This window comes from Artemia franciscana, chromosome 8 (genome assembly GCF_032884065.1).
Source record: "Artemia franciscana chromosome 8, ASM3288406v1, whole genome shotgun sequence".
NCBI classification, from domain to species: domain Eukaryota; kingdom Metazoa; phylum Arthropoda; class Branchiopoda; order Anostraca; family Artemiidae; genus Artemia; species Artemia franciscana.
In genome coordinates this window covers 22574523-22589035 of record NC_088870.1, presented here as the reverse complement: position 1 = coordinate 22589035, position 14513 = coordinate 22574523, and the positions used below count along the sequence as shown (strand labels likewise).

The following is a 14513-nucleotide window of genomic DNA, read 5'->3' as shown; positions in this document are numbered from 1 at the left end:
GGAAAAGGAAATAGTTGTAATATAAGTCGTTTTCAGTAAAAATGACGCAGTAGGCCTTAGGCTCTTACAGCTAAGGAAGGGGGCAGTATACAAACGCTTGTTTTTAGTGAAACCATATTTGTAATGAACAATTTTAGAAAGAGCTAATAAATTAAACTGAATATTTGATGTATAAAGATATTAATATCTGAAAGTTCAACTTTTAAAAAATATTTCATTATTGAAGCTAGTCCAATTTCTAACAACGATAGGTACCAAGCGTGAAACTTTCTATTTTCTTTTTAAGGTTTTTGAATTGTTGCATCGAATCATCATTTTTAATACTTAAAAAAATTAGGGGGGGGGGGCTTCCTAACAACATTATATAACTGGTTGCGTTCAAACCTGTAAGCATATTCATGTAGTGAGTAGATATAATCTAACAAAGAAAAACCACTAGTTTAAAATTTTCACGAATTTTTATTGTTGACTTAAAATATTAAGACTATTGCTCAGTCACTTTAAATATTTTTTTCAGATTACATAATAACTTTAGTGCTTCTGAACTGGACTCAAAAAATTATATCAGTTTTTTTCATGTCTTAAAAAGACATTGTTTAACTTATAAGAAAAGAATATACAATATTGGCCTGTTGGCCTCAGACGGCTCGGTGCTAAGGTGAGTCCTTAGTAGTAGCAGTAGTATAAGAAAAGAAATTTGGTAATGATGTTTTTTTATTATCATTTCCACTAAGCTTCAAACTTTTGGTTTTCTTCTTTAAAGTTTTGAATAGTTTTAATTCTTTGTTAAAATAAATAGAATTATTTTCGAAATTACCATTTTTTTTGCAGTTTACGCAATAATGTCTTATCATGCAGAGGTCTATTCAATGATATCTTATTTTTCCTGCAAGTCTGTTGTCCGAACTATATTTGATTTTATAAGTGTCTTGAAGAGTCTTGTAAAGTATAAACGAAATCAAGTTGAATATTTGATATATAATGACATATTTGTTGATAGATACATCAGTTCGAGATTTTATTTCACTGCAATTCAATTTTAATTTTGAATACTGTTAGAACTGGAAAAAGAATTATTTGTAATATAATTTGTTTTCAGTGAAAACGACGCAGTAGTCTTTAGGTTCTTACAGTTAAGGACGGGGGTAGCATCCAAACCCTTGTTTTTAGTGCAACCATATTCGTGTTGAACAATTTTAGAAAGAGATAATAAATTAAAGTGAATATTCAATGTATAATGATATTAATATCTGAAAGCTCATCAGTTCACAATTTTACTGTAATTCTAATGTTTATTTTCAATATTAAGTACAAAAGAAAATGTTAGTAATATAAATACAAATGTATTTTCCTTTTTTCTCTGTATAATTCTGGAATCAATATTTCTGTTACAATGCTTCTTAGATTTGGTATTCAAATTCTGTTCTTCAATTAAAATCTACACCAGACACTATTTTAAATGTAAGAAGAGGAGTTAGATAGGGTGGTGTTCTGTCCCCTACTCTTTTTAAGATTTGAATTTCTAATACGGTGGCTAAGATTTCACGTACATACCTTTGTGCTTTGGCGGAGGTTTCTTATCTTGCATATGCTGATGATTTACTTCTGATTAGCAGTTCCAAAAAGCCGTTTCAGCTTACTGTTTGTGATATAAGTAAAAAGATCCTGATTGGCTATGCAATGATTGTTGCAAACACAGAGAATTATGATAGACATGTGCTGGCTAAATTTTATTCTTCTTTCTGTTATTATACTCTCCTTTATGCCTCAGCTCTTTTCCACCATATTAAGGCAAATTTTGTGAATCTCTTCAATATCTTCCACCTGGGACAAAAAACTGAATTCTTATTAGCAAATTTTCAGTTCCTCATGAACTTTAAAGTTGGAAAATCTACACAGAAAACTCTTCAGTACTGATTTTGCGCGCCTATCCCCTCACCACCGTCTTATCCGTTTATTTCGTTTATCTTTTGTGTATATTTGTTTTTCTCTTTGTGTTTCAAATTTATTCTTACTCCGCCATATTTTCTTTCTGTATCGTATGGGTGATAAATAAATGATTATTATTATTATAGCGTTTTCTGTAAAACACCAATGATGCAAAAGGTTTTTTTTAACTTCTGTTCGTTTTGGGTTTCATTTATATTTCAATAGTAATATATTTTTTTTTGTTTTAAGGTAGATTTTTATATTCGATTTAAGCATTAATTGCCTTGTGATTTGTTTATTCAGTTACATTATTACTTGTCGTATATTTTTGCTGATTGTTTATTTAATTTTTTTTTCGTTTGAGCTTTCATTTACGTTTTAAAACTGATTTCTGGTCGTTTTGAGTTTGAATTTTTACAGGTGTGTATACGCTTATCCGAATTCTGAAATGGCCTTTACTTTTCTTTGAAAAACCTTCTTTTTAGGAGAAATATTTTTTTAAATTAGTTTTTGTACGTTTTTGATTGCAAAAGTTTTAAGCATCTATTATCCTTGGATTAATGAAATTGTAACACATTGGAATTTTAAAGCGTGCTTTATCGATGAAATACCTGAGGGTTTATATTGATGATATTCTATCATTCAAATTTTATGCACAATCTCTGAGTAAAATTTTGTCTCGTAATCTAGATGGAATGAGAAAACTTAAGCATTTTCCCCTACAATGTCTTGCACCTTCTTCAGTTTTCGCTTGTCCATCCATGTATTTTGTATTTTAGTAGCGTTAGGCTTGGTATATTTCCTTCCATTGTCCGGACAGTACGAGCTCTTTAAAAATAATGCAGTTCGTTTGATGGTTAGCCTACAACCCTTGGATTTAGTCTGGAACGTCTACGAACGAATAAGGATACTACCAGCCACTAGACTATGAGAGTTATGTACTTTTTTGTTTATTTTTAGGCTGCATCATGGTACAAATCTTTCATGTTTTGAAAGTTTAGTTAATTTGAGATTTATGATACACAATTATGACATTCGATCTTCTGGAGAGATTAATATTCCATCGACTGGTTTGACCCGGTCGACGTTTTTTTTACTTCATAGGGGGATTAGAAGTTGGACTAATCTAGATCAAAGTTTAAAAAATAATAGTCATTTTTCTTTTTTCAAGAGAGAAATAAAAGAAATTCTTTTTACTAAGTATGAATTTTAGTTCCTTTGTCCTTTTTTTCGGGGGGTGGGGTGTAAATGAATAATTGAGTATCTTATTTAGGCTTCTGGGGTATGATTTGATTAGTTTCATTGAATTTGTTTGTTGTAAAGCTTGTGGTGCCGATTTGGTCGCACTATTGGTTTTATCTCTTTCTTTCTTTGTCCTGTATTATTTTCTAATGTATTTTTGCAACCATTGGACAAGTATATATTTATATACTTGTCCAGTGGGGTTGGACATGTATAAATTCATTCAAATTATGAACAGATATTTTTTTTCATAGACTAACCTTGACTTGCAACAACCAAATACACGGATGCCCTGCCATTTTAGTACTGGAACAACTCGAGAATCATCTTTTGGAATGTAGCTTCGATCCTAAGAGACTTGTTAGTTGTAACTCTGGATGTGGAATTACAATATGCTTTGGTGAGCTTGCAAACCATAATTGTGTGCAAAGTTTGAGGCTCGAGATGAAAGAAACTTCCGAAATTCTCTTTGGACTGGTAGATGTCGAAACAGAAAATAAAAACAAAATGTCAGAGATAGAATCAAAATTGGCTGAAAGTGCTCAAAGTTTGAAGTTTGAGATGTGGAAAATGTCAAAAGACCAAAGAGTCATGGCAACGAAATTGAAAAAAGTCGAAAAAGCAAATGAAGAAAATATGTCAAAGATACTTGGTACAAATACTAATCTAGTTAAAGAATTGGAAAGAGTCAAAAAAGCAAATGAAGACAAAATTTTAATGATTGAGTCGAAATATGAATTACTTTGGGCTGAAATGGCGAAAAATCAAATATCAATGTCGAATTTACTTCACGTAGAGAGTTCTACAATGAAACAGGTAAAGACACATTTTACTTTTACTTTTATTACTTTTATTTGAAAAAGTTTTTTTTTTACTTTTTTCAGTTCCTAGTCTAATAACAACTTTGCAATTTTCCATTTTATTAGTTATTAGCAAATTTCGGAACAGTTACATTTTTAGTAGTTGTATTTCTCATAAAGAAATTCCTAACTCCTTGGACTGGTGGCTTGACTTCCAGAATAGTTAGATAAATCCTGAATCACATAGATCCTAGGACCTCTTTTAGTGGCCTAATCTGTAAAAGAATAAGATACATGCTCAATAAACTTATCAAATTTTGCCACAAAATGCTTACCCATGAAATGATAGGACTACATTTTCTACTTTCCAAAGAGGAGCAATAAAATTTTTGATTTCAGAGTTGTGCCTCTGTTAATATGTAATTAAATCATGACTAATAGTAGAATAAATGCTAGAGTTTTTTTTTATAATCATAATCCTTATATATATTAATTAGATATTAATAGAGTTTTTTTATAATTATAATCCCAAAATTTACATTTTCGTGGCTGATACCTAGTTTCCAACAGTATTTTATTACTGCTGTCATATACCTAACAGCAAGAATTCCCTGTAAACGGAAGGAAGTTTTTCTTTTTTCACATAATTTTCATTGTACTTTCTTTTATGAGGAAATGTTTGACCATCGAAGGGGCAGGAGCTGTTGACTGTCAGTAACCAGTCAATGTTAGTGTTAACAATCCTTAAGATAAATGGTGTGGATTTGTTTTCACAATGAACCTAAGAAACTATGTAGTCAACGAGCTGTCGAATATTCAACCCATCTCCTTGTACGCCTTTGCACTCGGTGCAAAGATAAAAAATAATAAAAGATTGTAACAAAAACCCACTAGAATAATAAAATCAAACTATAAATAAGAGTTAAAATACGGATAAATCCTTTTAATAGACAGCATTAAATTTCACAAAAAAAAACACTAGCCTATTTGTCAAATATATAAATTTGACTCTTTCTCACAACTCTACTTTGTAAAACAATGAAAAACTTTAGCGTAAAGAGCGATGCATTGAGGAGGGGACAACCCCTTTCATAAACAGAATAATTTCTGTTCGTTTTAAGTTTCAATATCACTCCTTGCTTGTAGTTACAAAACTTCTTTTTATTATTAAGATTTCTGACCTTTTATTAATTAATGTATGTTTTTATTTTGGCTTAACACACTTGAATAATTAAAACAAAATTTGTATAAGATTTTTTTTTTCTAAATGGCTTTCTCATAGTTTTGATTGGATGAAAAGGGGTAGGGATATTTTTTTTTACTAATGCTGGAAAATCCTGCGGCCACTTCATGGAATTTTCTTCGCTCATGACAAATTCCTCCATGGAGCGTTAATACATTATAACCCCCCCCCCCCTCGAACCCCCTTTAATGTGTAAAGTCTCCCTGAAAACCTCTGTACACGTCCCAATAATCATTAATATATGTAAGCAATGGTAGAAGTTTGTAACTTGTAGACCCTCCCCCAGGGACTTTAGGGGAGTAAGTCGTCCCTAAAGACACAACTATTAGGTTTTTTGACTATGCTGATCAAAATGGCTATATCAAAATTGTATCCAGTGACATTGGAAAAAATTAGCGTGGCAGGGGGCCTAGATGTCTTCCAATTTCTTTTGGTAGCTTAAAAAGGGCACTAGAACTTTTAATTTCCGTTATAATGATCCCTTTCACGATATTTTAGGTCAATACACTGGGTCAATACGATTACCCCTGGGGAAAAGAAGAAGAAAAAAACAAATGCACACATCCGCAATCTGTCTTTTGGGAAAAAAAATATAAATGCCATATTTCTGTATATAGGAGCTGGAAACTTCTACAGTAGTATTTTCTGATACGCTAAATCTGATGGTGTGATTTTGGTTAAGATTCTTTGATTTTTAAAGGGTGTTTCTTCCTATTTTCTAAAATAAGGTAAATTTTCTCAGGCTCTTAACTTTTGGTAGGTAAAATTAATCTTAATTAAACTTATATATTTAGACTCAGTGTAAAAATGCGATTCTTTTGACGTGACCATTGTGTAGAGTTTTGGTTACTATTGAGCCGGGTCGCTTCTTACCACAGTTCGTTACCGCGAACTGTTTGATTCTCAAAAAGTTCTAACTTTATAGAGCGTTGCAGAGGGCTGAAAACTAATAGAAAAAGGTACAGGAAAAACGTTGTTGCAGTTTATATTGGAACAATATAAACAGTAACAGGAGTTACCTAAACATAACGAGTTCAGGGTGCTAAAATTGGCTTGAAAATTAATGTTAATAAGACTAAGTCACTAAGGCTAGGAATAAGTGAAGATGAACAGGTGACCTTAGGTAACGAAAAGATTGATCAGGTTGGGAGCTTCAGTTACTTTGGTAGTATTATTAGTAAAGATGGTGGGAGCAGTGAAGATGTTAAAAGTAGAATAGCTAAGGCTCAGGGTGTTTTTTCACAGTTAAAAAAAGTTTGGAAGAATAGAAAGATAAGCCTACAAACCAAGATTAGAATATTGGAAGCTACAGTGATGACAGTGGTCAAATATGGCTCTGAAGCATGGACACTACGAAAAGCAGATGAAAATTTTCTAAATGTTTTCCAGAGAAATTGCCTACGGATTGTTCTGGGTACCCGGCTGACTGACTGTATTTCAAACATTAGGTTGTACGAAAGGTGTGGTTCAATCCCGCTTTCTGTGGCTATAATGAAAGAAAGGTTGAGATGGCTAGGCCACGTTCTACGGATGAAGGATGACAGACTACCGAAGATTGTCCTTTTTGGCCAACCGTCTGGGGCTACACGGAAAGCAGGTCGTCCTTGCCTGAGTTGGGAGGATGTCATAAATAAAGATTTAAAGGAAATGGAAACTTCCTGGGAGGGTGTAAAGACGGAGGCTTTAAATAGAATAGGTTGAAGGAGGAGTGTGCGTAGCTGTGTTGGCCTCAGGCGGCTTGGTGGTGCAGTGAGTTATTAGTAGTAGTAGTAGTATATTGGAACAACCGTCGATTCATAACATATTCCTTCTTCAAAACTTAGTAGCCTCTAAGAGAGGGCAATACCCGAATCCATTCTTGAATTACACCCTTGTGGCAATCTGCATGCGCATGGTAAACTTTTCCTTTTGTTCCTATACCCCTTAATACCCCATCAACATTTTAGGAGCTGGTGTTCCCCCTGCAAAATTCCTCCACCCCCGGAAAATTTCCCCTGGGAAATTCCTACCCAGAAAATTCCCTCCACAAAAAATCCTACCCCATGGGAAATTACCACTGAAGATGTTCCCCTCGGAAAATCTTCCGTTGAAAATTTCCTCCTGGAAATTTCCCCACACACAGAATTGAGCAGCCAAAGAAAAAGTACAAAGTAGGTAGTTCAAAATGTCCATCAGCCTCATGAAAAGTTGTTAGCCTGAGAAGTTTCCTCATTTCCAAAAAAAAAAAATCCTGAAAAGCATAATTTGGCCCCATAAGAACCAAGTTGCGATCAATTTAAAATTTCGAGGATGTCAATTGATTTAAAAGTGAAGTTGGCAAATTGCTAACTTGGACCAATATCTAAATATTAGATTTAACCCAGTAGATTAAAAACAATCATTAAAATATATTTGGTGACGGATTCTAGTTCAACAGGTACTAGAAAAGAGGGGCGGTGGGTCATTGTTTAGTCTTAGGGGGGGTGCCTTATGTCTGAAAGAGCCTATTTCAATGCCCACTTTGCCTTATCTCCTTGAGTCCTTGGAAAAGTACAGAAAACTTTCTTAATTACCCATACATTATTCCTTATTTACCCACACGTCTAAAATACGACTAAAAAGGAAGAATTTATGCAGTCTTTCAGTTGGGTATGGCCTAGTTTTGCAAAGATAGTACATTTTTCTTTTAAACACACGAAAATAGAAATAAATACTAAGTGTTCCTTAATTAGCCATATATTACCACAAAAACGAAAGAATTTACGCTCTCTTTCGGGTAGAAACAGCTAAGTTTTACAAATACTGTACATTTTCTAAAGACACGCAAAACTATAAATAAATACTATGTGCTTCTCAATTACCCATGCATTACGACTAAAAAGGAAAAATTTATGAACTCTCTCGGTTAGCTATGGCTAAGTTTTGAAAAGACAGGGCCCCCAGTCATAACTTACAAACCTTCCCACCAGACTCGGGGGGCAGGGGCTGTGTTGACCCCCTATTTATCTGATCTTTGGACTAATTTAAACTAAATAACTATCTCGAAGTTTTGATCGGGTGCATTTGGAGAAAAGTGGGTGCAGGGGTTTATGCCTTCTGATCACTCTTGACTCTTAAAAATGGAACTATATTTTTCAATTTCCGATAAAATGATCCTCCTCTAAAGTTAATACAACCACTCCCTACATAAGAGCCTTATCTGCCCCCGAGGCATAACTTTCAAAACTTTCTCCCGGGCTATAGGAGATTGTGTCTTCCCTGGAGTTTTTGTTGTCTGATATTTGAACAATATAGGACTAAATGAGCCATCTTAAAATTTTGATGGGATACATTTTGGAAAATAGGGCTGGGGGGTAGCTAATAGCACTCATATCACTTTTTACACTCAAAAAGTTTACTAGAACTTTCAATTTCCAAATATTTGAGTTCCTTCTGAAGTTTATACAACCATCCCCTTTCCGCAAGAACATCATATAACCCCGGCCATAGCTTACAGCACTTGCCCCAGGGATCGAAGGGCTGTGTTAACCCGGGCTTCTGTTATCTAATGTTTGAACTATTTTTAACAAAATGACTATGTCGGATTTTTATCAAATACATATGGGAGAAAAGGGCTTGGGGGAGCTAATTGTCCTCCGATCACTTTTGACTCTTAAAATGGGCACTAGACCTTCTGATTTTGAGTAAAATGACTACCCTCAAGGGCTTATACGACCTTCCCTTCTGTATGAAATACCTCTAGAAAAAAATAATCGTAGACAGCACAATAGTGCTCCTTAAGTCAAGAATTGTTAGCATAAGATACATTAGCACAAGATTATTAGTCAAGATATTAACACAACGTATTGTTATTATATTTTTTTTTAGACCAGGACACTTTGTATAGAAGGAGTTCAGAAAATTCTAATAGGACTCAATCGATTTGAAATTGAGAGGGATAGTACCCATTTTAATAGTTTGGGGAAGTGTTCCCCAAATACTTACCATAAAAATTTGAACATATCCATTTTATTCAACGTAGTTGAAAGGTCCAGAAATTATGTCTTTGAGGATGAAAACCCCCTCCCTTACAGTCCTTAAAGTAAAGGTTTCAAGTTACACCCTTGGGGCGTATAAGATTTTCTTAGAAAACGTGGTCGTACAAACTTTGAAGGGGGCTCATTGGGCTGGTAAACAGAAGCGCTAGTGTCGTTTTTATGAGTCAAAATGACTTGAGGGTATTTACCGCAGTCGAATATTTTTTTACCACACACACACACAAATACACACATATATATATATATATATATATATATATATATTTATTATATATATATATATATATATATATATATATATATATATCATGAAAAGAGAAATCACCAATACTACAGCAAAAACACAAAAAAAAAAAAAAAAAAAAAAAAAAAAAAAAAGAGACAGAAGGAGAAAAGGAAGACTGTTTTCCTAAATTAGTGATTAATATAGACCAGCACTTGAATGAGACCTTAACCCTACTCATCCATACAATCACATGGGTCAAACAGTATAGCCACACACAATCAACCATAAAGAATAATCCATGGACAGGCAGTCATGTCGTCAATAAGTATAAGTCGTCATTTACCGAACAATAGAAAAAATAATATAGACAAATAATTCAGCGGCAACACCCAATATAAGGGCTCATCAGGAGAATACACTGGCCTATATAGGGTTTCACCACTCTAAATTCTCTACCCAGCAAAGTGTTGTGGCTACCACATAATATCCATGGCATCCCCGCGTCAGGTATCACCCCCAAAATACATGCCTATGAAAAAAAAAACAGCAAATGTAAAACAACCAAGTAAAACCAAAACAAGCTTATCCTGTTAATATATCCCTCCCTTTAGCAACAATAGGTAAATCAAATATTATAAATTTTACCAAATCACAAATATTAACACATTGCAAAAAACCTGAATGAACTAAACAATTATAGAATTCATCTTTACCATGTGGCTAATTTTTAAAAAAATGCGCTCAATTAGAAACACAATTCAAAATAAATGGCGCTGTGACAACATTTCTCGAACCTCCGAAATTAGTTAAAAATTTCTTTAAGTATTTCTAGATAATTCTTTTGATATTTATTTAAAAGTTCGTTATAATGAAAACTAAATTTTTTAAATTTCCAAGTTAATTTATTTGCAGAAAAACCTCTTGATATCAATTTTTGGCTTAAGATTTTACATCTATTTTTAAAATCAATATAATTACTACAAATCCTTGCATAACGAAGTAACTGCGAGAAAAACGCTGAATATGTGATATTTGAGTGTATATTACTTTCAGGGAATGGGAAACTAATCACTTCAAAATCAAAATCATCCGTTTTATTATACATTTTAAAACTTAATTTATTATTATCACAAATATTAATATTTAAATCTAAGAAATGATCTTCATGACCAGTGCCCTGACTAGGCTCAAGAATAAGCTCTGATGGATATATATTTTTAGAAATATCAATGAAATCCTTACAATTTAAGACCAAAATATCATCTAAATATCTTTTATTATTTGACAAAGCATGTTTTAAATTAATTTAATTATTCTTATCCATCATATATTTATATTCTAGTTGACTTAAAAACAAGTCAGCTATAAATGGGCTGGCATTCCCCCCCATGGGAATTCCCATAATTTGCTTGTACAAATCACCCCCAAATCTTATATAAGTATTGTATAAAACAAATTCCAATAACTCAAAAATCATATCCAAGCTGTAACATCTCAAGTTAACTGTGATATTAAAGCAGTTTGTCCATATGGCTTTTTTATTATAACTGTCTATTTTTAAGAACCTTTTACTAGATAAGAGGAAAGATTTCTTTATAACAGTTTTTAAATTATCAAACACTAAATTAAGTGATAAATTAGTATACATTGTCGCAAAATCGAAAGACTCAATTCTTTTAGCTAAAACCATTGTTAAAGAATCTATCACCTGCAGTGAATTATTAACACTCCAATATGGATTAAAATTCGAAATTTTTTTAATACCAGAACAATAGGTTTTAAGTTTATTTACAATTTCCTTTAAAATTAAAGAGAGGTCAGTAGCAGCAAAGCGGGTCGGACATTTAGCTGCTCCAGCAATAAACCGTGGTTTAGGGGGATCCTTATGAAATTTTACAGTCCAATATAGGAAAGGGAACTTTTTATCATTGTCATTTATTTTAATATTAAAATTTTTAAAAAGTATTTCTTCAGTCTTTTCAATTAAATTCTCATCCTCTATATTTACCTTTTCAGAAACATTAGTTGTGCATAACTCCCTTTTTAAGATATCACAATACAGCTTCTGACAAATTATGGCAAAATTATTATTAGCTTTATCCACTGGCACAATTACAAATTCATTCTTTAGATTAGCAATTGCTTGTTTAATCTTCGCATTATAAAATAATGATTTAGTGTTACTATTTTTTAAGTTAGAATATATCTTATTTCTTACTCTACTAATAATTAAATTCTTCCAACTTTGAAAACTCTCTTTATTTTTATTCTCTTTCTTACACCACTTATCAATAAATAAATCAAAATCATTTTCCAAGCCATCAAGAACACTCGATGGTTTCAGATGATGAGAAAGACGGAGATTAGCCCCTTTATTCATTATAATTTGAAGATCATCTTGCTTTATTATTGACAAGTCCCCTGTTATAACATGTTTGTAAGTAGGATTTACAAATGGGCCAAGTTGCTTACAAATACAAACCGGTTTCCAATTTATATCGCTATCTAGTTTTTTTAGTATTAAATTATAATTAAAAATAATTTGCCCAATAGTTTTTGAAAATTTATAAGTTAAAACTGGACTATCATTATAATTTAAATTACTAGGAAGGGCCTGTTTCACATGCCGCTGATTTAAAATTTCTGGTAAATTAATATCCTCAATCTGCTTACAAGTAAAATTAATAGGTAAATATAATCTGTTATCCTTATTACTAATCGTATCGAACTTTTTCTTTTTTGAAATAAATTTCGTTTTAGTTAGAATACAAATTGTATCACATATTACTTTAAAATTATAATCAAGAGTTGTATTATTCTTAACAATCCAGAAAAGTTTGATTAAATTCCTCTTGGATAAATTAGTTAGACACTTTTTACAGAAATCATACCCCTAGATTCAAGTAGCTGGCATAGATTTATAGAAAGCATATGTACATCTAATTCATTTTTTCTATTATTTTTCCTATGTCCTCTCGATCATTTTTTACGTTTAGTAGGACAAGTAAAAGAAGGATGGTCAATAAAACCATCAATACATTTAACAACAACATGAGACATGTCACCATATTTTGCTACACGATCATTTAGCCCAAAAGGATAAGCTGTACCAAGAGTATGGATCCAGAAATCCTCCTGTTTACGTAGTCTATTATTATTCTCTTCTTTATTTAAATTTTCTAATTCTAAATTTTCTAAAATTGTGACAGTTATATCTGATATGGAAGATTTACCATTACTACAATGTTGAACTAGATAGTTATTAGTTTTTTCATTATTAAGTGTTGTCTTGTGTCCAGAAAATCTTTTATATATATTATTAGTTGTTTCCCCCACATATTGTAGGCATTATTTATTACATTTTAATAGGTAAATTAAATTGGTTGTTCTACAATTAACATTACCACGTAACTTGCATGCAAAATTTTTATTCTACAATGTACTTTTAACAGAAGTCCGTGGGACAAAATGATCTTGGCAAAGAAAACAACGACTTTTACACTTACTAACTTTCAAAAAATCGTTCCGAGTTCCGAGGCTAATATTTGTGTTTTGTTGCATAAAAAGTTATTGAAAATAAATCCAAAACAAACCAACATCCAAATCAAAATCCAACAATCAAAGTCCAAAAAACATGCCAAGGTCAAAAGGTCAATAAATATATAAACAAAAAGATGAAAGAACATGAAATTTGCATAAGTGTCATCTCACCAATAATTAACAATATCAGGTTAAAAACCTGGACCAGGGTAAAGGTCTGTCGGGGAGAAAACTAAAAAAAATTTCTCAATCAGCACTGGATCCAACCTGGAATAATATTATGAAAAGAGAAATCACCAATGCTACAGCACAAACACACAAAAAAAAAAAAAAAAAAAAAAAAAAAAAAAAAAAAAAAAGAGACAGAAGGAGAAAAGGAAGACTGTTTTCCTAAATTAGTGATTAATATAGACCAGCACTTGAATGAGGCCTTAACCCTACTCATCCATACAATCACATAGGTCAAACAGTATAGCCACACACAATCAACCATAAAGAATAATCCATGGACAGGCAGTCATGTCGTCAATAAGTATAAGTCGTCATTTACCGAACAATAGAAAAAATAATATAGACAAATAATTCAGAGGCAACACCCAACATAAGGGCTCATCAGGAGAATACACTGGCCTATATAGGGTTTCGCCACTCTAAATTCTCTACCCAGCACAGTGTTGTGGCTACCACAGAATATCCATGGCATCCCCGCGTCAGGTATCACCCACAAAATACATGCCTATGAAAAAAAAAACAGCAAATGTAAAACAACCAAGTAAAACCAAAACAAGCTTATCCTGTTAATATATCCCTCCCTTTAGCAACAATAGGTAAACTAAATATTATAAATTTTACCAAATCACAAATACTAACACATTGCAAAAAACCTGAATGAACTAAACAATTATAGAATTCATCTTTACCATGTGGCTAATTTTTTAAAAAATGCGCTCAATTAGAAACACAATTCAAAATAAATGGCGCTGTGACAACATTTCTCGAACCTCCAAAATTAGTTAAAAATTTCTTTAAGTATTTCTAGATAATTCTTTTGATATTTATTTAAAAGTTCGTTATAATGAAAACTAAATTTTTTAAATTGCCAAGTTAATTTATTTGCAGAAAAACCTCTTGATATCAATTTTTGGCTTAAGATTTTACATCTATTTTTAAAATCAATATAATTACTACAAATCCTTGCATAACGAAGTAACTGCGAGAAAAACGCTGAATATGTTATATTTGAGTGTATATTACTTTCAGGGAATGGGAAACTAATCACTTCAAATTCAAAATCATCCGTTTTATTATACATTTTAAAACTTAATTTATTATTATCACAAATATTTATATTTAAATCTAAGAAATGATCTTCATGACCAGTGCCATGACTAGGCTCAAGAATAAGCTCTGATGGATATATATTTTTAGAAATATCAATGAAATCCTTACAATTTAAGACCAAAATATCATCTAAATATCTTTTATTATTTGACAAAGCATGTTTTAAATTAATTGGA

At 32.0% G+C, this 14513-nt stretch overlaps 1 protein-coding gene across 2 annotated transcripts in view; it reads left to right on the top strand.

The window, feature by feature from the left end:
• LOC136030144 (ras and EF-hand domain-containing protein homolog) overlaps window positions 1-14513 on the top strand; it is a 99510-nt gene that overhangs the window by 52697 nt on the left and 32300 nt on the right. For both annotated transcript variants that reach the window (XM_065708843.1, XM_065708844.1), the window contains one exon: window positions 3426-3987. In XM_065708843.1, the coding sequence (XP_065564915.1) occupies window positions 3426-3987 (562 nt within the window). The remainder of the gene's footprint in view (window positions 1-3425; window positions 3988-14513) is intronic.